This window comes from Pongo pygmaeus, chromosome 21 (genome assembly GCF_028885625.2).
Source record: "Pongo pygmaeus isolate AG05252 chromosome 21, NHGRI_mPonPyg2-v2.0_pri, whole genome shotgun sequence".
Taxonomy (NCBI): domain Eukaryota; kingdom Metazoa; phylum Chordata; class Mammalia; order Primates; family Hominidae; genus Pongo; species Pongo pygmaeus.
In genome coordinates, this window is record NC_072394.2 from 48068180 (window position 1) to 48090578 (window position 22399).

The 22399-nt window shown below is 40.4% G+C and overlaps 1 protein-coding gene across 1 annotated transcript; it reads right to left on the reverse strand.

The window, feature by feature from the left end:
* Positions 1-236: 236 nt before the first annotated feature.
* On the reverse strand, positions 237-3410 carry SPINT3 (serine peptidase inhibitor, Kunitz type 3). Its single transcript, XM_054467842.1, has 2 exons — positions 3305-3410; positions 237-610 (listed from the first exon to the last, which is right to left on the reverse strand). The coding sequence occupies exons 1-2, from the start codon at positions 3378-3380 to the stop codon at positions 417-419; spliced, it is 270 nt and encodes an 89-aa protein (XP_054323817.1). The 5' UTR covers positions 3381-3410; the 3' UTR covers positions 237-416.
* Between the last annotated feature and the right edge of the window lie 18989 nt (positions 3411-22399).

Sequence of the window (22399 nt, forward strand, 5' to 3'; positions counted from 1 at the left end):
TTCTTCCCTGGTTTCTGTTGTTTCCTTGTTTCTTATTTCACAAGACCAGAAATCCCCTCCTTGTTCAATGTAGGCCCTTCCAATATCGTACCCAAATTTCCAAATCCACCCCCTCTGTCCTTCAAAACCTTTATCTCCCAGTGGGTTAAACAGTAATTCATACTAAGGTGTGAATGGTTGCTCTATGTATTTGTAAATATGTGTATGTTTTAAAAAGGAGGTCTTGAGATTTTAAACACGATTGCAACATTTATAGAATTTCAGGCACAGAGATGAAGCATTTTTAGGGGCACATCAGGGAGAATAAATGTAGGGGTAGAGGAATGAATCTCTTGTTCACACACACACACACAAATGCCTTCTGTGGCCCTCAGAGCAATCCCGAATCCATGGAGGGCTGTGTTCTTGTTAGAAAATCAGGTGAACTTGCAGAATTTCTCACATTTTTCTTTCCTCGAAAAGTTGTTGCTGTTGCCTCCACAGCCTCCGTAAGCAAATAACTCACATTCACCAGTTTCAAAGTTGAAAAACCATCGCGTCATGTAGGTTCGACAAGGGCCCTTTTCCATAGGAAAAGCGCATACGTTTGGGAGGAGATCCTTGATAGTGTCTGAAGAGAGAAAGTGGTTGAAGGAGACCAAACCCATCACCTTCTCCTTGTTTGCCTCATATGCCAGGGGCTGTGACAGCCCTGGGCACAATTGTGAGGCCATCCACATGGCTGTGCTCTGTACCTCTTTCTACCCAGCCATGGTCTGATCTGTCTACACAGAAGTTGACATTTTCACTTCCAAGAGTAGCCTGATGTGGTGAGAATCACAGGCTTGAGAATCTAACTCAAGTGGATTGAGATCCTAAAGCAGCCACTTGCTACTGTGTGATGTTGTACAAACCTAACTTCTTCATGTCTCCATTTCTTCATTTGTAAAATCAAGGAGTTGAACCACATCATCTCTGAGTTCCCTTCCAGATCTGCTTTTATAGGATTTGATAATAAAGATCCTCAGGTTCCTACCTCCTGTCTCATAATCAATTCTAGAATCCATATCTTATGAGAGAAGGAGGACAGACTTTGAATCTGAGAGCAAGATTGAATCTGAGAGGTTTCAAACTTGTCTCAATTATCTTCTAGCTATGTGATCTTGGACAAATGACTTATCTCCTTGACATTCAATTTCCTTCATTGCAAAAATGCAGGTGTAATATCCACATTTTTGGTTTATTGCAGGGTTAGACGTTACCAGTGAGAAGCATTGATAAATAGAAAATAAATCAATAAATAGTAGCTGCTCTTAATCATTCTATTTCTTAACCAATGAGACTCTTGAGAAGAGGGACCTCATTGTACTCATTTCTGCAGCCTTAGTGCCTAACACAGGCCTAGTTCTCAGTTCTTAGCAAATATTTGTTAATAGAAAACCACCACCACCACCCCACTCAGCCCCTCTGGGGCAGGATTAAAAGTTTCTTTGTACCCTCCTTTTATGTTTCTGTCACTATGTGGGCAGTTTTACTCCTCGTGGTAGCTAGTAGAACTTCCAACATTATGTGAAGAAACTAAGGACAGATAAATGAAGCACCTGTCCTAATGTCAGGCTAGGAAGCAGTAGGACCAAGAATCAAACCCAGCATGGTTCGACTGCAGAGGCTTGCAGGTTCTCCATCCATCTTGGTTGTTGTAAAATGAGTGAATGGACAGATGAATGATCACACATATGGTGGAACTTCAGGCAGCAGCCTAGGGCTTGGAAAGGTTCAGACTCTGTCTTATCCTCCTACCTGCAAGGCTGACGCTAAGGGTGCAGGAGAATGGGGAAGAGGCAGAATAGCTTATCCAATCAAGGTGGGAGGTGGAGGGGCATGTTCTTAAGACATCCTAGTCACTGCAGCATCAGCCCTTAGACCCTTACAGGTGACTCTGTAGGGGCTGGAGTCCCATCTGCTCTTAATTTTCTCAGTCTTGCTTCTCTGCTCTTCCATTTCATTAAACCAAAGGAAAATCACTTGACTTGTTTCTTTTTTATGTAAAGTAGATAATGACACCGTGTGTGTGTTTTGAGAGTGACAGAAGCTGTTCTAAGTGCTTTACAAGAATCTGTTAAGAGCTAAGTTGTACTGAGAGCTTGACATACATCAGACTATTTGATTAATAAAGCAGAAAAGATGGTTAATCTTTTTTTATAGAAGAAGAAACTGATGCTCAGAGAGGCTATAAATGATGTTCCTGAGGCACAGAGTTTGTAAGTAGAGGAGCCCGGACCAGAACCCAGGTGTGTCTGACTCCAGGAATGCTCATACTGTAAACCACTACATTCTTCTTACTTATGGCAGACATATTCAAACTCGAGTATGCATCAGAATCATCTAGAAGGCTTGTTAGAGAGACCCACCTCCATAGTTTCTGATCAGGTGGGACTGGGAACTAGCATGTTTCCAGTTGATACTGCTGCTGCTATTGCTGTCGGACTAGGGGACAAACTCGAGAACCACTCATCTATAAGGTTATTGGGAGGTTTAGGGCTCCATTTATATCTAAGAATCTATCATTAATAGCTCCATGTACATACATGCAGAGAACTATGCTTGCACATGCAAGGATGTTCACTGGCACATTGACAGTGTTAATCTCCAGAAGGTAAGATTTCGATAATTTTTTACTGTCTTTCTTACCCTTTTGTGTATTCTAATATGCATTTTTATACAGGGAATCCTACTGGCTGCTTAAAAATCTTGGAAACTGCTGCCTACCATCCCCATTTCCAGCATATTATCTTAGCTATAACTGCACTTCATCTCCCCACTTCCATTTGCAGATTCCAAGCTTCCACAGAGAAAGTGGTCCAGGAAGGAGCCTTTTCTGACAAGTGCATCTAACTTGGCTAAGTCCCTCACTCTCAAATTCTGGCTCTGATCTCCTTTTCTCAACCTCTCCTTGCCTGCCACCAGCCCCACCCCAGACATTGAAGGCCCCATTTTCCTGCTTTACTTATTTCGTTTTCTATAGCACTTTGATCATCTATCATGTGTATTAGGTATTAGGTATTAGGTATGTCTCTCTTCCATTAGCATCTTAATTTCACAAAGGCAGGGTCTTAGGCTCTTTGCTTTAACCCCAGCACCTAGGACAGTGCCTGGCACATACTATGTGCCCAACATATATCTGATGAAGTGAATCGAACTGAATTGACTCTCAATCCGGTAAGGTAAGAAATGGGCTCTGTTTGTGCTGCATCACCTCCCCCACCACCCCGCCCCCCAGCCTGATTCCCAGTCTACTCTTTGAGATCCCACATTTCATACCAACCTCGTGCTAGTTCTGATCGAAGCTCTAGGCAGAGAGTGAGAATCAGGAGAAACGGGAGAGAGGCCTGAAGCTGCATGGTGCCACTCAGCCAGTGGCTCAGCCTGGGGTTGCCGTTTTAGGGAGAAAAGGGACCAAGGGGAGGAGCCTGGCCCCACATCCAGCTCATTCACCCTTAACTCAGGCTTTTCATGGGGCTGGGCTGCCTCAGGAACAGAGTGTTCAGCCAAAGCACAGCTTCACCTCTCTCCTCCTGGCCTTATCTGATCTGGCCACCCAGGCTACTTTAGTACCACTTTAGGGTGGAATCCTTTTGCACGATAGTAAAAAGACAGCAGCCATTTTTGAGTACCTTTTCTTTTCCAGGCACCATTGCAAAATAGTTTTCACACATTGCTTCCCTTAAGTCTACACAGGAATCCCACAACACTTAAAACTCCCATTTTGTAGATGACAGGAGGTTATGCTACTTTGACCATTGTTACATGGACAGCAAGTTTCAGAGACAAGACTAAGACCCCGGTCTGTCTGCTTCAATGCCCTCGTATCACTCATTCATTCAACAAACATACATCAAGTACCCACACTGCACCAGGCAAAGTATTAGATGCTGCCTCCGTCCCATCTGGGTGCTCCCAGGAAATTATGGGAACAACACACACAAACACATTGGAAGTCAGAAACAGTCACCTACTTGGAGGAGGAGCAGATTCAGTATATTTTAATGGAAATATCAAAAGCACCATGTAGAAGGAGGGCCCAGCTTTGTTTGGTTCAGAGGGTCATGCTCTCTAGAGACACACCCCAGAATCCAGCACATTCCACCTGTCTCCTTTCCTTGATTCTCTAGAGACCCATTTTCTTTGAAAGACAAAGCCAGCATGCTTTAGTGAGATTTAGTGAGCCTCAGATTTAAAATTTGAGGTTGTGATGGGTCCAGCTATTCTTTTTCAAGAAGCATTCTATCATATATTTATTATTATCTATTTTTAATTGTGAAATAAAAATTGTATAAAGGCAGTCCCCAATTTACAATGGTTTGACTTACAGTGTTTGACTTTATGATGGTGCAAACACAATGCACAGTCAGTAAAAACAGTACTTTGAATACCCATACAACCATTCTGTGTTCACTTTTAGAACAGTATTCAATAAATTACATGAGATATTCAACACTTCATTATAAAAAGGGCTTTGTGTTAGATGATTTTGCCCAACTGTAGACTAGTGTAAGTGTTCTGAGCAAGTTTAAGGTAGGTAAGGCTAAGCTATGATGTTTGGTAGGTTAGGTGTATTAAATGCATTTCAACTTGTGATATCTTCAACTTAGGATAGGTTTATTAGGCTATAATCTCATCATAAGTTGAGGAACGTTATATATTTATGATGTACAATATGATGTTTTGAAATATATGTGTGTATATATACATAGAGAGCAATTTTCTCTCTTAGCAATTTTCAAGTGTACAATATGTTATTAACTACAGTCACCATGCTGTGCAATAGGTCTTCACAAGTTATTCCTTCTGTCTAACTGAAATTTTGTACCCTTTGACCAGCATCTTCCCAATACTTCCCACCCCCAGCCCCTAGTATCCACCATTCTACTCTCTGCTTCTGTGACTTCAACTTTTTTAGATTCCACATGTAAGTGAGATCACCTAGTATTTGTCTTTCTGTGCCTGGCTTATTTTACGTAACCTGCAGGTTCATCCACGTTGTCACAAATGTCAGGATTTCCTTCTTTTTAAAGGCTGAGTAGTATTCCATTGTGTATACATACCACATTTTCTTTATCCATCCAGTGATGGACACTTGAGTTGATTTAAGTCCAGCTACTCTTGACCTGGGGAAGTCATTTCACCTCTAGCCTCAGTTTTCTCATCTATAAATTGGGGTTAATTATGTTGCTTTAGCATACTTCCCAGAATTGGTGCAAGTGTTCAATAAATATTCAAATGCCTCACACATTGTGAATGCACATACAGGTACATGTCTTTTGCAAGGGATGTGTGTGTGTGTGTGTGTGGCAATGACGCCTTTTTGAAAATGGGGGTGCTAACTGGATCAGCAGCATACTTAGTTCCTACAGAAATGTTTTCCCCATCTTTGCACGTTAATTATAGCTCTTCCTTTTCTTTAAATTCCCTGGAACCATAATATTCCTTGGCCATTGCTTTCTCTAACTATAGCTTATACAATTGTTGGTCGACCCTCTCATTATCTGTTGATCTTTGCTGTTTACCCCACATTTATTTCCTTGAAGGCACTTCTGAAGCCTATATTGCAACATCTCTGTGGTACAACTTCTTTTGCACCTTGAGGGGTCCACCAGCATTATCCTTGATATCTCCTTTCTTAGCCCTCTTGGGTGATCAAATCTGTTAATCAGACAACAAAATAATGATAGAAGGAAGAAATAAATACACTGTCACTTGTTTGCAGGCAGAGGAAAGGTGGGGGCGCCTATTGATGATCCTTGGCTGAGAGCTTCCTACAGTGTTGCCTCCTCTGGGGCAATGGATCAGGAAGTGAGAAGCTGCCTTTAAACGTACTATTCAGGAAAGCAGGGGAGGGAGTGATACTGCCCCCAAGGACACTCGGCAATGTCTAGAGACATTTTTGATTGGGGGCACCTACTGGCTTCTAGTGTGTTGAGGCAGAGATATTGCTAAACATCCTACACTGCTCAGGACAGCCCTCACATTTGGCATCAAATGTTAATCATGCCAAGGTTAGGAAACCCTGTAGAAGAGCAATAGATATAAACACTTTTTTTAAAAAAATTATAATAATATTTCCAACATTAACAGCATGGTAAGGATCCAGTACAGTGAGGGGCAGTGCCTGATGAGGTGTGTCGGTACTCGTTTGGCCAAATAGGCCTTGTGGGAAGGTGCAACAGGACCTGGCCCTTGAAGAGCTCATTCTGTACTCAGGTTGCCCTGGGGATCTTTGGTCATGACTCAGTGAATTGGCTCTTTCTCAGGAGATCTGAGTGACAGTGTTATTGTAATTCCAGAAAGGGGACGGCAAGTGTAAGATTTATTAAAAACACGTTAGAGCAGCTAGAAGGCAGACCTAGCTAGTTATCTAGCACTTACATTCATTACAGGAGTCTTACTAACCCTATGTCAACCATATGTGTGTGCATGTATGTGAAAAATCATTACATTATTTTTTTTTAAAACTTTAATAAATTCAGGAGCTACATGTGCAGGTTTGTTACATGGACATATTGCATAGTGGTGAAGCCTGGGCCCGAAGAGTGAACACTGTACACCATAGGTAATATTTCAACCCTGCTCCGCTTCCAATTCACTTACTTCTTTTTCTTTTTTTTTTTTTTTTTTTTTTTTGAGATGGAGTCTTGCTCTGTCACCCAGTCTGGAAGTCTGGAGTTCAGTGGCGTGATCTTGGCTCACTGCAGCCTCCACCTCCTGGGTTCAAGAGATTCTCCTGCCTCAGCCTCCCGAGTAGCTGGGATTACAGATGTGTGCCACCACGCCTGGCTAATTTTCGTATTTTTGGTAGAGACGGGCTTTCACCATGTTGGCCAGGCTGATCCCAAACTCCTGACCTCAAGTGATCCACCCAGCTCGGCCTCCCAAAGTGCTGGGATTACAGGCAAGCACCACCGCGCCCGGCCCCAGTGAACTTACTTTTGATTGAGACCCATTAATTTGGCTGGTTTAAGGAAGGAGGAAGTAAATAAGGGCGGGATTTTGAAAGAATAAAGTTTCACCCTTCAGGTTCTAACCTCCAAATGACCTTTCTCTTTTCTAGAAGGAAGAAGGGGACTAACATCGTATGAGCACCATATGTCAGGCAATTCATTTAATTCTGGTAAAATATAGTAACTTGGCACCAGTATAGCTCTATTTCCTGCCCCTCTTTTGTGCTTTTGTTGTCATATATATTACATTTATGTCTATTATAGCAGTGTTATAATCAAGAGAAGACCACATACACACACACACATACACACACATACCCTTATATACACATATACACACTTTTATATTTACCCACATACTTACCATTTCTGGTGTTTTTCATTCCTTCCTGTGGATCCAAATTAACATCTGGTCTCATATCCTTTCAGCCTTAAGGAAAAAGTCTAGTCCGCGAGAAGCATCACCTCCTCTCAGTTTTTGTTTATATGGGAAAGTCTTTATTTTGCCTATATTTTCTTTAATTCAAATTTTTATTGAGATAATCATAAATTCATGTACAGTTGTAAGAAATAATATGGTTTCCCCTAATGTTAACATTTTGAAATGTTTCCCTAGTTTCCCCTAATGGTAACATTTTGAAAATGGGATATATATATTATATATATATTACATATATATGTTTTATATATGTAATATATATAATATATATTACATATATATGTTATATATATGTAATATATATAATATATATAATATATATGTTATATATATGTAATATATATAATATATATAATATATATGTTATATATATGTAATATATATAATATATATAATATATATGTTATATATATGTAATATATATAATATATATAATATATATGTTATATATATGTAATATATATAATATATATAATATATATGTTATATATATAATATATATAATATATGTTATATATATAATATATATTATATATTATATATATAAAATATATATAAAATATAATATATATATACACACACACTATATATATAAATTCTTTTTACTATAAGGAATTGGCTCACATGATTATGGAGGATGATAAGTCTAAGATCTGCAGTCAGAAAGGTGGAGACCCAGGAAAACCAATGGCACAGCACCAGTACAAGTCCATGGGATTAAGAACTGGGAGAGCCAATGATGCAAGCTCTAGTCTGAGTCTGGGGACCTGAGAACCAGGAGAGCCAATGGCATAAGTTCCAGTTCAAGTCTGAGTGTGGAGACAACCAGTGTTTCAGCTTGAAGGCAGGTAGGCAGAAAAAATATATATTTCCTACTCAGACTTTTATTTCATTCAGGCCTGCAACAGACTGGTCAAGGCCCATCCACATTGGGGAGAGCAATCTGCTTTACTCAGTCTACCAATTCAAATATCAATGTCATCCAGAAACATCCTTACAGACAAACCCAGAGATAATGTTTAACCAAATATCTGGGCACCCCATGGCCCAGTCAAGATGATACATAAAATTAGCCATCTCAAGTCCATTACTTGTCAACCTGGCACCCATACATACCTCCTTAGACTATACTTAATCTTAAAATAAAGACTATTACAAGGTTATAATCCCACCTAACATGATACAATTATCCTGCAGACAATGTAAATACACCAACCCCTTTCCCGAAGAGAACATAGTTTTTTGAATGACGTTTACTCCTCTTGATATCTCATAGCTTAAAATTCTATGATGTAAAATGAACAATACTTAAGTACTATGAAATAAAGTCAATACATCTTATGTTGCATAATAAGGAAATAGGAGAGGGAAGAAAACAAAGATATTTGCTTAATACACACCCATATTCATAACAAAATAAGGAGGAATACCCATGACAATTACAGTTTTTGTTTCTGTAATGGTCATATGGTCATAGCTGGTATTTATAACTACTTTTCCCTGCTGCCCATCCTGTATTGCCTTTGCCTTCAGCAAGCACCTCATCTGGTCATTGTTCTTTACCTGGGGAAGTGACCCAAACCTTCATTCCTGAAGGGTTTGGGCCATTTGCTAATGGTTCTGCCTGGGTTGGGTTGTAGTTTTCCATTGGCCTTAATCAAAGGGCATGGTAATATTAAGAGTTGCCCCAAGGAATCTTCCATATTCTGGACCCACTCTTCCTTTACCTCTATTGTGCAGTACTTCAATTTCCCCCTTGGTAGTCTGGATCAATAACCCCAGCCAACATAGTAATGCCTTTCTTTGCCTATTGATTCAGAGGCAGGAGGAGCCCAAAGTGGCCAGATGACAGTCTTAACTTTCAGTTCAATGGAATGATTGTTGGTTCTCTTTGTGAAAGCAGGCCTCCTTTTGGAACTAAGACTTCTAGGGAAGCATAGGATAAGATCATGGAAATAGGAAGCAAAAATTTTGCTAGTGGGTCACCAGGGATAATAGTGAGTAATGCCCACTCCCATTCCCACTCTTTTATTCCTGGGCACATGAATCCTGACTATGGGAGAAAGGGTACCATATATTGGAGGCTGATTCAGAGCACAGACAGCCTACAGGAAAACCTTGCCCCCGTCCTGCAAGGTACTATCAAACCAGCTGCTTCAGGATGCTGGGAAATACAATAAGATCAGTGAATTCCATGAGCACGGGCCTACTGCTGTAATTTTTTTTTTTACTGTGACGTCAGTTCCCTGATAAGAAACAACACTGTGTGAAATACTATGACAGTGGATAAGGCATTCCATAAGTCTACAGTTGGTAGTTCTGGCAGAAGTGTTCCATACAGGGAGGGCAGATTAGTGTTCAGAGTAAGAATCTATTCTAGTAAGAACAAAACACTGACCCGTCCCTGATGGAAGTTGTCCTTATCTGTTGTCTTACCATCCTCTTTCCCTCCCTCCCCACCCCCTTTCCCATGCCTACACCCTGCCCATCAATATTTTTTAAAAGCTCCCCAAATGATTCTAATTTTAGCCCAGGATTAAGAGGGATTCTCCTCTGACTTTCACATCTAATAATAACCCACTAGAGGAATTTCGCCTCTCATCCTCCCAGTCCTGGGCTTAGTGGGATTGGTGGTCTTAGTGCTCAAGGGAGGAACGCTTTCACAGGAAAACACTGTCAGGATTTTGCAGAATTAAGAGCAAACACTGCCCCTTGGATATTTTTGGCTCTTCATACCACTTAATCAAAAGAGAGAAAGGGGAGTGTGTCACTGTACCAGATGGGTGGTTAATCCTGATAACCAAGGGGAAATTGGGTTGCTGCTGTACAGTGGAGGCAAGGAAGCTTGTCTGTATACTAGTTCTCCTGAGAAACAGAGCCAATATAAGATTGTGTGTGTGTGTGTGTGTGTGTGTGTGTGTGTGTGTAATTGGCTCATGCAATTATGGAGGCTGGAGGTCAAAAAGTCCCATGATCTGTCATCTGCAAACTGGAGACCCAGGAAAGTTGGAAGTAATTTAGTCTGAGTCTGAAGACCTGAGACCAGGGAAGTCGATGGTGTGAATCTTTGTTCAAGGTCAGGAGAAGATGACATGAGATGTCCCAGTTCAAGAAATGAGGCAGAAAGATGGGATAAATTTTTCTTTCTTCCATCTTTTGCGTTATTCAGGCCTCAATGGATTGGATGATGCCCACCCACATTCAGGAGGGCCATCTACTTTACTGAGTCCACCAATTCAAATGCTCATCTCATCTGGAAACACACTCGCAGGCAAACCCAGACATGATGTTTAATCTGGATATTTTGTGGCCCAGTCAAGTTGATGCATAAGATTAACCATCACAACCTAGAACCCAAGGGATTCATTGGCACCTCTTAGAACTCCTTTGTACAATAGTCTTGATCAATGAAAAACTGTGGGAACCCCATAAAGGAAAGATCATGAAGGGCTCAGACTGCACAGGAATGAAAGTTTGGATCACCTCGTCAGGTGAAGCACTCCATCTAACTGGCAGAAGGTAATGGAAACATAGAAAGGATGCCGGGAGAAGGCAGCTATGGTTATCACCTTGAACTTCATGACCAGCCACACAGGTGGGGTCGGTAGTCGCTGTTTTATGTTAGTTGTTTCTTTCCTCCCTTCTTCCACAATTGAATATGAGGAACATTGGTGATGGCTAGCATTTTAGCTTTTGGGTATGTGACTAACTGACACCTCCCACAATGATTTGGTGACCAGGGGGACTCATGCAATCCCATGATGGGACATGGACTTTTCATGTAGACAGAACCCAAGAGTGAGTGTTGAGGGATGGATCTGAACTTCTTTCTTTCCCCTTTTGAACCTGCTTACCCTCTCTTCTGTGCCCTGCTTTATACCTCAGAAAACCAAATGTATGGGTTGCATCAACGGTTATCTTGCTCTCTGGCTTCTCCTTGGAACCAGCCCATGGGGCACAGAGGGAGATTAGAGGAAAGACTGGGACTAAGGTTTGGGTATTTATTCCCCAGCTTCCTCTGGTTGTGTCTCCACAGTCTGCATGGATGCCTCAACATGCTCCTTTCAGGATACCCCTTCCATATAGATCTCTGTTCCAGTAACCAGCCCTTCCCCTTGGTCCTTCACATTAAGGGGCGTTTTATTATATGATGCATTTCCATTCATTCAACAAATATCCATTGAAGACCTCTCCTGTGTCAGGCACTAGTAAGAAAAAGGCACAATGCTTTTTCCTTATAGAGCCTAATGTCTAGAGGGGAGAGAAACATTGAATAATGTCACAATTAAATATATACCTACAGATTATGATAAAAACTATGACAGAGAAGTACAAGATCTGCGATGAAGATTTGAGGTGAAGGGAATCCACACATGTGGACCAGCACATGTGAGTGCTTTGGGGGCAGTAAGGAGCTCAGTGCATTTAAGAAACTGAAATAAAACCAGCAAAGCTGACACAGTAGATGAGGGGAGAGAAGCTTGACTTGACAAGGTTTCTCAGTGAATTAGCTTTGGGGAGGGAGTTGTGGGAAAAAGAGGAGACTCCTTAAACATAAAAAATAAAGTACATTGGAGTTAAACATACTTTTGTCATCTCCATGTCCTCCTTTAACTTTACTGCTGAATTGAAAGAACACCAAAGATGTGCTCATTTTGCTTGATGAATTAATATGCTAAAGTAGGCAGTAAAGAGGAAATCAGTAGCAGGGAGAGAAAATTGTGCAAAAGGACATAAATGATGAATCATGAATGATGCACTCTCTACTGGACAACACTTAGCAGAAATAGCAAATTAAGAAGGATGGGTCTTTAGAACAAAAGTTAATAGCAGAAGGAAGCAAGAATGTGCAAAAGTATGATGAATCAGAAGTGATGTGACCTACATTTAATAATACTTTTCAGGAATGTGATATTAAATCAGGAGTATTAGAACAGTAGTTCCCAAACTTACACGGCCTCAGAATTACCTTGGATCTTATAAAATCATGTTGTATACTTTAAATATACACGGTAAAAATTTTTTTAAAAAGGAACATTATATAGAATTTACAAAAAGACTTACCTTGGGAGCTTTATTTATTTATAAAGTTTAGTTCTGTGGGAAGGCTCTAGAATCTGAATTCTTGGTGTACTGGTACTAGTGAGCCACTGCCTCAGTTGATTTGGCTAAAAAAAGAAATCCGTGGCTTATCAATGATAGACAATGTATTAAACAAGTACTGAAATGCATGCCCATTTTCTTCAGCGTCTGCTGTTGTTATATGACATCTGAGAGATCTTAGGACAGCCCAGGTAGCAGTACTTGTTGATTTTGAAATGTAAAGCTCACTGAATGGGGGTAGAAATTTCCCTCCAAACACAAAACCCAGGTCTCGATGACAATTAGGTGGGCTCAGTTCTCCCTTCCCCATGTTTCAGCTGTGGAGTGCAGCTGGTCTGACAAGAGGCAGGTGCTGGCAAGGAATTGGATCCTGAGAGGGGTGTGGTCTACAGTGTTTTGCTGAATCTTCTGTTCCTCCGGGTAAGACAACTTCCCCCAACCCTCATTGCTACCACCACTGATATCTTTATGAAAGTCCCTGGGGTTGGGGGAATGAGAGCCAAGGAAGTGCCACAGGCAAGTCTGTGGTGGGGGAAGCAGTTACCCCTCCAGGCTCTGGATGCTTCTTGTTCTTCAAACCAGCTGCATGTTACCTCCTCAGAGATGCAGCTGGCCATGCCTCCCCACCTAGTGGACCAAGCACCATTTGATTCCTCAGAGGTCTCAACCCTGGCTGCAGAAATTTTAGAAGACTGAGTGACAGTCACACAGCTCCCACCTCTCTGTTCCCCCAGAGGTGTGAGCAGTATGTGTGCCTGGGCCCCTTGTCTTAACTCCTGGGTTCTGGTAACCCCAAATCTTTTATACTCCCAAATCTAGGAGTGGGGGATTCTAATACTCATGTAACCAATTCTCAGTATTAAATCCTCTCTGAGTGAAAGCTTGGCTCTTTCAGTTCTTATACTGGGAATACTGGTTGTAACGTCCACCAAGACTTCCCTAGTAGGAAGTCCTAGTAGGAATTAGATTTAGATGCTGAATATTAAAAATCAAAATCACAAATAGTCACTATATCCATCCTGATTTCCAACTAGTCTGTGGGATCTGGCAACACTTTGCCACCCTTCAGACCTGGTTAGCTCCAGTTTTGTTACTCATTTGCTGTGTGATTTTAGACAAGTCCATTTCCCCTACTAGAAGCTTCCATTTGTACTTGTGTTTTTAAAAAGAGAGGGACTGGGGCTGCTGGAGTTTTCTAGGCCCCTCGGCTTAGACACTCCCTGCATTTCCAAATGATTTAAGCTTCCTCTGGGCATTTCTGGCTCTGGAGACAGCTCCAAAGAGAGAATAAGAAGGAGAGGAAGACGAGAGGTCCTGGATATGCATGGTACTACGGGAAACACCTGAAGATTCCACTCGAGATGTCTTCTGGGATCTAATGGGCGGAGCAAACAGTCAGTGATAAAGAGACCCAACATACTCCAGCCCCACTGAGGTCTTGCAAGGCAGGGGTTCTCAGTGCTCAGCCCTGAGGGCTCTGAGTTCATTCTTGAGCAGAGCAGTGAGCAGATACTGTTCACCACACGGCACATTCTGAACATTTCCAAGGGCCTCTTTGGTCCATGGGTGATGGGGACAGCATGATTCTGTTCCATTCATTCATGTATGTCAACCCCAATCAAGGACTGAAGAGTGCCAGTGAGAAGGACAAGCACTAGGTGCTTATCAGATTTGGCAGAGTCCTTGAGCTGCCATATTTTCTCAAATTTAGAAATACACTTTGACATCATTAGTCCATCATCTTCATCTTAGAAATGCAAAACCGAGGCCCTGAGAGGAGCATCCCTCCACCCTATCCTGTTCCAACCACAGCATACATTCAACGAGGGGTAAAGCTGGGATTCAGATTTGGATCTCTTTATTCCCAGACACGTGCTCTTCCCATAGGATGCAGACCAAAGACGACTGGTTAGTAATTTGGTCTGAATCTTAAGGATGCACAGGACTGGGATAGGCTTCCCAGGAGAAGAGAACAATTCTCACAGAGGTATGGAGGCAAGAGAAAATGTCAACATGAGGAGATACCACACATGGGGACATGTGGCTGGACAGACACTTTGCAAAACTGCCAAATGAGCAGTGTTTTCAGGGTCTTCATCACGACCCTGACCTGATCCTCCCACTTCCAAGGATTCTAACATCTTCACCTACTCTCCTTCTATACCAGAAGCAGGCACCATAGACTTCTTTTGTTAATGGCAAGACATTTGGCACAATTTTATTGTAATCACTCAGAATATTAATTCCAGAATACTATTGATCTTCTTTCATACTGTGGCAAACACTTTAAAAACATTATGTCTTGTCTATTTGGGGAGTTACTTTCTAACAATTGCATTAAACCTCATTTTTGGCCGAGCACGGTGGCTCACACCTGTAACACCAACACTTTGGGAGGCTGAGGTGGGCGGATCACGAGGTCAGCAGTTCGAGACCAGCCTGACCAACATGGTAAAACTGCATCTCTACTAAAAACACAAAAATTAGCCGGGCGTGGTGGCACATGCCTATTATCCTAGCTACTCAGGAAGCTGAGACAGGAGAATTGCTTGAACCCGGGAGGCGGAAGTTGCAGTGAGCCAAGATTGCACCATTGCACTCCAGCCTCGGCGACAGAGTGAGACTCTGTCTCAAAAAAAAAAAAAAAGAAAGAAAACACTTCATTTTCTCAGTAATTATTTGGACTTAGCTGTAAAATTTTTAACAGATTTATTAAAATATCATTGACATATAAAAAAGTATACATTTAAGGTGTACCAGTTGGTGTTTTGATATACATATACATTATGAAATGATCACCACATTCCAGCTAATTAGCATATCTATAATCTCTACGTAGTTAACCATGTATGTATATGTGTGTGTTGAGAAGATTTAAGATCTACTCTCTTGGTAAATTTAAGTATACAATACAGTATTGTTAGCAATCCTTACCATGCCACACATTGTATCTCTAGAGTTTATTCATGTCGTATGATTGAAACTTTAGCCCCTTTGATCAAGATTACCCCATTTCCCCCTCCCACCAGCCCCTGGCAACCATCACCCTACTCTCTGCATCTAGGAGCTGTATTATTAAAAAATGCTAAGAGAGTAGATTTTAAATGTTCTTGCCAAAGAAATAACTTACTGAAGTAATGCATATGTTAATTAGCTAGATTTAGCCATTCCACAATGTGTGCGTGTGTGTGTGTGTGTGTGTGTGTGTGTGTGTGTGTATCAAAACATGTTATTTGAAAAAGCAGTATGTAGGGGAAAAAATCATGTTGTACACAATAAATACATACAATTTTATCTGTCAATTTAATGTAAATTTTTAAAAATTCTACATATAAGTGAGATCATGTAGTATTTCTCTTTCTTTGTCTTGCTTATTTCACATATCATGACGTCCTGCAGTTCCATTCATGCTGTGCCAAATGGGAACATTTCCTTTTTATTTTTTAAGGCTGATAATATCCCATTGAATATGTATGTGTGTATTTTATTTTATTTTATTTTATTTGAGACAGAATTTTGTTCTGTCACCCAGGCTGGAGTGCAGTGGCGCAATGATAGCTCACTGTAGCCTAGGGGCTCCTGGGCTCAAACAATCGTTCTGCCTCAGCCTCTCGAGTAACTGGGACTACAGACACATGCCACTATGCCCGGCTAATTTTTTTAAATTTGTTGTAGGGATGGGGGTCTTTCTGTGTTGCCCAGGCTGGTCTCAAGCTCCTGGGCTCAAGCAATCCTCCCACCTTGGCCTCCCAAATTGCTGGGATTACAGGCGAGAGCCACCATGCCCAGCCTTTTTCTTTTTTTTTTTGTTTTTGGTTTTCCTCTTTTTTTTTTTTAATTTCGTTATTATTATACTTTAAGTTTTAGGGTACATGTGCACAACGTGCAGGTTTGTTACATATGTATACATGTGCCATGTTGGTGTGCTGCACCCATTAACTCGTCATTTAGCATTAGGTATATCTCCTAATGCTATCCCTCCCCACTCCCCAAACCCCACAACAGTCCCCGGTGTGTGATGTTCCCCTTTCTGTGTCCATGTGTTCTCATTGTTCAATTCCTACCTATGAGTGAGAACATGCGGTGTTTGGTTTTTTGTCCTTGCGATAGTTTGCCTTCATCTGTCAACAGACATTCAGGTCGTTTCTGGACTTGCCATGAATAACGCACAGTGAACATGGGAGCACAGCTTTCTCTTCTCAGTCCTGACTTCAATTCCTTTGGGGGGATTTCTGGATCACATGGTAGTTTTAGTTTTAATTTTTTTGGGATCTTCCATATTGTTTTCCATAAGTAACTGTACCAATGTACATTCTCACTACCAACAGTGTCCAAGGGTGCCCTTTTTCTAAATTCTTGCCAACACTTATCTTTTGTCTTTTTTACAATAGCCATCTTAACGGGTGTGGTGACATCTCACTGTAGTTTTAATTTGCATTTTCCTGATGATTAGAGATCTTGAGCACATTTTTATATACCTGTTGACCATTTAAATTTTTTCTTTTGAGAAATGGCTATTTAGGTTCCTTGCTCATTTTTTTTCAGCTTCCCAAAAATTGTTGGATGTCCATTTGTTAATCAGGTTACATGTATTCTTGATATGTATTCTTGAATAGTAGTCGTGTGAGTTATTTATGTATTTTGGATATTAATTCTTTACAGCATATATGGCTTGCAAACATTTTTTCCTACTCAGTAGCTTGCCTTTTCATTTTGTTGATTGTTTCCTTTGCTATGCAGAAGATTTTAGTTTGATATAATCCCACTTGTCTATTTTTGCTTTTGTTGTTTGTAATTTTGATGTCATGTCCAAAAAATAATTGCCAAAATCAATGTAAAGATGATTTTTTCTTATATCTTTTTCTAAGAGTTTTTATTTTTCTCCCCCTAGCTTTATTGAGGTATAATTGACAAATAGGAATTGTATATATTTAAGGTGTGCAACTTTCTGTATTGATAATGTATAAAATGATCACCACACTCAAGTGAATTAACATATACACCATCTTACATAGTTAACCTTTTCTTGTGTGATGAGGACACTTAAGATCCACCCTCTTAGCAAATTTCAGGTATGCAATACAGTATTGTTAATTGCAGTCACCATACTGTACATTAGGTTCCAGAACTAATTTATCTTGCATAACTGAAATGGAAACTTTGTACCCTTTGACCAATATTTTCTCATTTTTCTCCTTCCCCCACCCCATCACCCCATCCTCCTTGTAATTACCATTCTACTCACTGCTTCTATGAGTTTGACTATTTATTTATTTATTTATTTATTTATTTGACAGGAACTCACTCTGTCACCCAGGCTGTAGCCTCAAACTCCTGGCGTCAAGCAATCCTCCTGCCTCAGCCTCCCAATGTGCTGGGATTACAGGCATGAATCATCACTCCTAGCCCAAGTTTGGCTATCTTAGATTCCACATATAAGTAAGATCAGGCAATATTTGTCTTTTTGTGTCTAGCTTAATTCACTTAGCATGATGTCCTTTGGATTCATCTGTGTTGTGGCAAATGACAGGATTTCCTACTTTTTAAAGGATGAATACTATTCTATTGTGTGTGTGTACACATATAATGTATACATATATTGTATAATGTATATATGCATTGTATATATGTGTATAATGTGTGTGTATACACGTGTGTGTATGCATACACACACCACAGTTTTTAATTCATTTATCTGCTGATGACATTTAGGTTTTTTTCATATCTTTGCTATTATGAATAATGCTTCAATGAACTTGGAAGTGCAGATGTCTCTTCAAGACTTTTTAAAGAATTTTAGTTTCAGGTCTTTTTTTTGTTGTTGTTTGTTTTTTTTGTTGTTGTTTTTTTTTTGTTTGTTTTTGATTATTATTTTTTAGGAGACACAAAGTTTAAAAATAGAAAGCAGAAAATGTGACACATTATTTAAAGATTTAATATAAATAAACTTTTCCAATTTACCTTATAACATGATTTTCATACATTGGATTTGTTTAAAACAGACTGACTACATGGATAACTTTTCTAAGAATTGTTCTTTTTTTTTTTTTTTTTTTTTTTTATTTAGTGATGTATTTCTTCCTTGGAGTCTAACTAGGAAATATTATTTTGTTTTTTTGTTTGTTTGTTTGTTTGTTTTTTCTTTTTTTTTCTTTTTCTTTTTCTTTTATTATTATTATTATTATTATTATACTTTAGGTTTTATGGTACATGTGCGCAATGTGCAGGTAAGTTACATATGTATACATGTGCCATGCTTGTGCGCTGCACCCACCAACTCGTCATCTAGCATTAGGTATATCTCCCAATGCTATCCCTCCCCCCTCCCCCCACCCCACAACAGTCCCCAGAGTGTGATGTTCCCCTTCCTGTGTCCATGTGTTCTCATTGTTCAATTCCCACCTATGAGTGAGAATATGCGGTGTTTGGTTTTTTGTTCTTGCGATAGTTTACTGAGAATGATGATTTCCAATTTCATCCATGTCCCTACAAAGGACATGAACTCATCACTTTTTATGGCTGCATAGTATTCCATGGTGTATATGTGCCACATTTTCTTAATCCAGTCTATCATTGTTGGACATTTGGGTTGGTTCCAAGTCTTTGCTATTGTGAATAATGCCGCAATAAACATACATGTGCATGTGTCTTTATAGCAGCATGATTTATAGTCCTTTGGGTATATACCCAGTAATGGGATGGCTGGGTCGAATGGAATTTCTAGTTCTAGATCCCTGAGGAATCGCCACACTGACTTCCACAAGGGTTGAACTAGTTTACAGTCCCACCAACAGTGTAAAAGTGTTCCTATTTCTCCACATCCTCTCCAGCACCTGTTGTTTCCTGACTTTTTAATGATTGCCATTCTAACTGGTGTGAGATGGTATCTCATTGTGGTTTTGATTTGCATTTCTCTGATGGCCAGTGATGGTGAGCATTTTTTCATGTGTTTTTTGGCTGCATAAATGTCTTCTTTTGAGAAGTGTCTGTTCATGTCCTTTGCCCACTTTTTGATGGGGTTGTTTGTTTTTTTCTTGTAAATTTGTTGGAGTTCATTGTAGATTCTGGATATTAGCCCTTTGTCAGATGAGTAGGTTGCGAAAATTTTCTCCCATTTTGTAGGTTGCCTGTTCACTCTGATGGTAGTTTCTTTTGCTGTGCAGAAGCTCTTGAGTTTAATTAGATCCCATTTGTCAATTTTGGCTTTTGTTGCCATTGCTTTTGGTGTTTTAGACATGAAGTCCTTGCCCATGCCTATGTCCTGAATGGTAATGCCTAGGTTTTCTTCTAGGGTTTTTATGGTTTTAGGTCTAACATTTAAGTCTTTAATCCATCTTTAAGACTTTAATCTATTTTAAGTTGACTTTTGTATATGGTATTGGATAGGGGTCCAATTTCATTCTTTTGCATGTGGATATCTAGTTTTCCCAGCACCATTTGTTAAAGAGATCTTCTGTTGCCTATTGTGTGCTTTTGACACCCTCGTCAAAGATCAATTGACCATAAATGGGTGGGCTTAGTTCTGGATTCTCTATTCTGTTCCATTGGCCTGTATGTGTGCTTTTGTTTTTATGCCAGTACCACACTGTTTTGATTACTCTAGCTTTGCAATGTAATTTGACATCAGGAAATGTGGTGCTTACATCTCTGTTCTTTTTCAAAATTACTTTGGCAATTTGGGGTCTTTTGTGGTTCCATATGAATTTTAGCATTGCTTTTTATGTTTCTGTAAAAAATGCCATTGGCATTTTGGCAGAAATTTCATGTGCTCTGTAGATTGCTTTGGGTAGTGTGGACATTTTGACAACATTGATTCTTCTAATCTATGAGCATGAGATGTCTTTTCATTTATTTGTGTCTTTTAAATTTCTTCCATCGATGTTTTATAATTGTCAATGCACAAGTTTTTTACTTCTTTGGTTGAGTTAATTACTAAGTGTTTTGTTGTTGTTGCCGCTAATGGAAATGAGATTGTTCTTGGTGTATAAAATTGCTATTGATTTTTGTATGTGGATTTTGTATCCTGTAACTTTAATAAATTTGTTTATTAATTCTAACCTTTTTTTGCAGTGCCTTTAGAGTTTTCTACACTCAGTTTTACCAGCCCTTTCTAAAGAGAGGGAAGCAGAGATGGCAACAGCATCAACAGCAAGTGAATTCCAGCCTCTTTAGAGCCCCTTGATCCAAGTTATATTAAACAATAAACTTATTTGACAGGAGATAGCAAGTCTTGGTGTGCTGTGGTGACAAGCTGCCTGCTGTGAGGTTCCCTTCTCAAGCCTGGCATCCTCTTATCTTGCCCAGTCCTCTGGGCATCTCTTTCTTCTTTCTCTCTCCCTATCCTTCTTTCTACTCCCTTTTCATCTTTTTTTTTTTTTTTTTTTTTTGAGACCAAGTCTCGCTCTGGAGTGCAGTGGCGCAATCTCAGCTCACTGCAACCTCCGCCTCCCGGGCAGAAGAGATTCTCCTGCCCCAGCCTCCCGAGTAGGTGGTATTACAGGTGCCCGCCACTATGCCCGGCTAATTTTTGTATTTTTAGTAGAGATGGGGTTTTGCTGTTTTGGCCAGGCTGGTCTTGAACTTCTGACTTCAAGTTATCTGCCTGCCTTGGACTCCCAAAGTGCCTGGGATTACAGCTGTGAGCCACTGCTCCTAGCCCCTTTTCATCTTTGATCACCTATTCTGTGACTAAATTTTCTTAAAACTTAGCACTTTAAAGCAACCATTTTATATTGTGGGTCAGCCATCTGGGAAGCAATCTGCTTGGTGGTTCTTTTATAGGGTCTTTTCCATGGTTGCAGTCAGATGTCTGCTGGGGCTGCAGCCATCTGAAGGCTCTATTGGGTTGGGCAGCTCATTCGCATGGCTGGAATTGATGCTGGCTATCAGAGCTTATCTGGGCCTGTTGATCACAGCACCCACATGGGTCTCTCTAGCATGGGCCTCTCTCAGAGTAGTTGGACATCTTACATGGCAGTTTCCCACTGCCCCCAAACAAGCTACCTAAGAGGATCAAGTGGGACTTGCACTTATTCTAGCTTAGCCTTGGAGGTCACATAGCATCATTTTTGCTTTATTCTCTTGGTCAAAGCAGTCAGTTTTCTCAGATTCAAAAGGAGGGGACATAGATCCCACTTCTAGGCGGGAGGCGAGTGAAAGAATTTTAGGACCTTGCTTTAAAACAGTCACACCATCCAGTGTCTTTTCCTCTTTCACCCCTTTCTTCTCCCTTCCTCTTTAACTCTTCTCTGCTTTCCTCCATCTCCCACTTTCATGCCTCTCTCCAGCTATTTTCAATTTTGGAGTTTTTGCACCATACTATAGAACAGTCTCCTTTACTACAACTCCAGAAAACAAGTCCATGAGCCCTTTCAGAGACGGACTTACCATGAGGTTGATGGAGCCAAGCCTCAGGGTCCTCACTCAAGCGAGCCCCTTTTAAGATTCTGGGAGTGCTTCTAGCTATATGTTTACATGGTCAGATGACTTGTAATATCTGCAAAAGTAAGATATTCTAACCATAATCAGCCAATCCACCTTCCCTTTCCACTCTGATCTTTCCCTCTGTCACACTTCTCCTAGGTCAGGTGGTGTTGGGGCGACTGCCAGCATTTTAGGCATGCAAATTAAAAGGAAGTTGAGTTGGGGATATATTTATTTTGGAGTTAGTAGAATATATTTAGGTCGTTCGCTGTCATTTCTATGTGTAGGAAGTTGCTGCTAGCTGTCCTGGTGGAGGAGCAGCTGCAAATAATACTCTCGTTGTCTTCTGAGCCTATTCCCTTGACGTTATGACACTAAGTTATGGGACTAGAGGTTGCACTGTAAAATGAATGTTCTTAGCCCAAGAAGGTTGTGGGTGGTAGAGGAGAAACAAGTT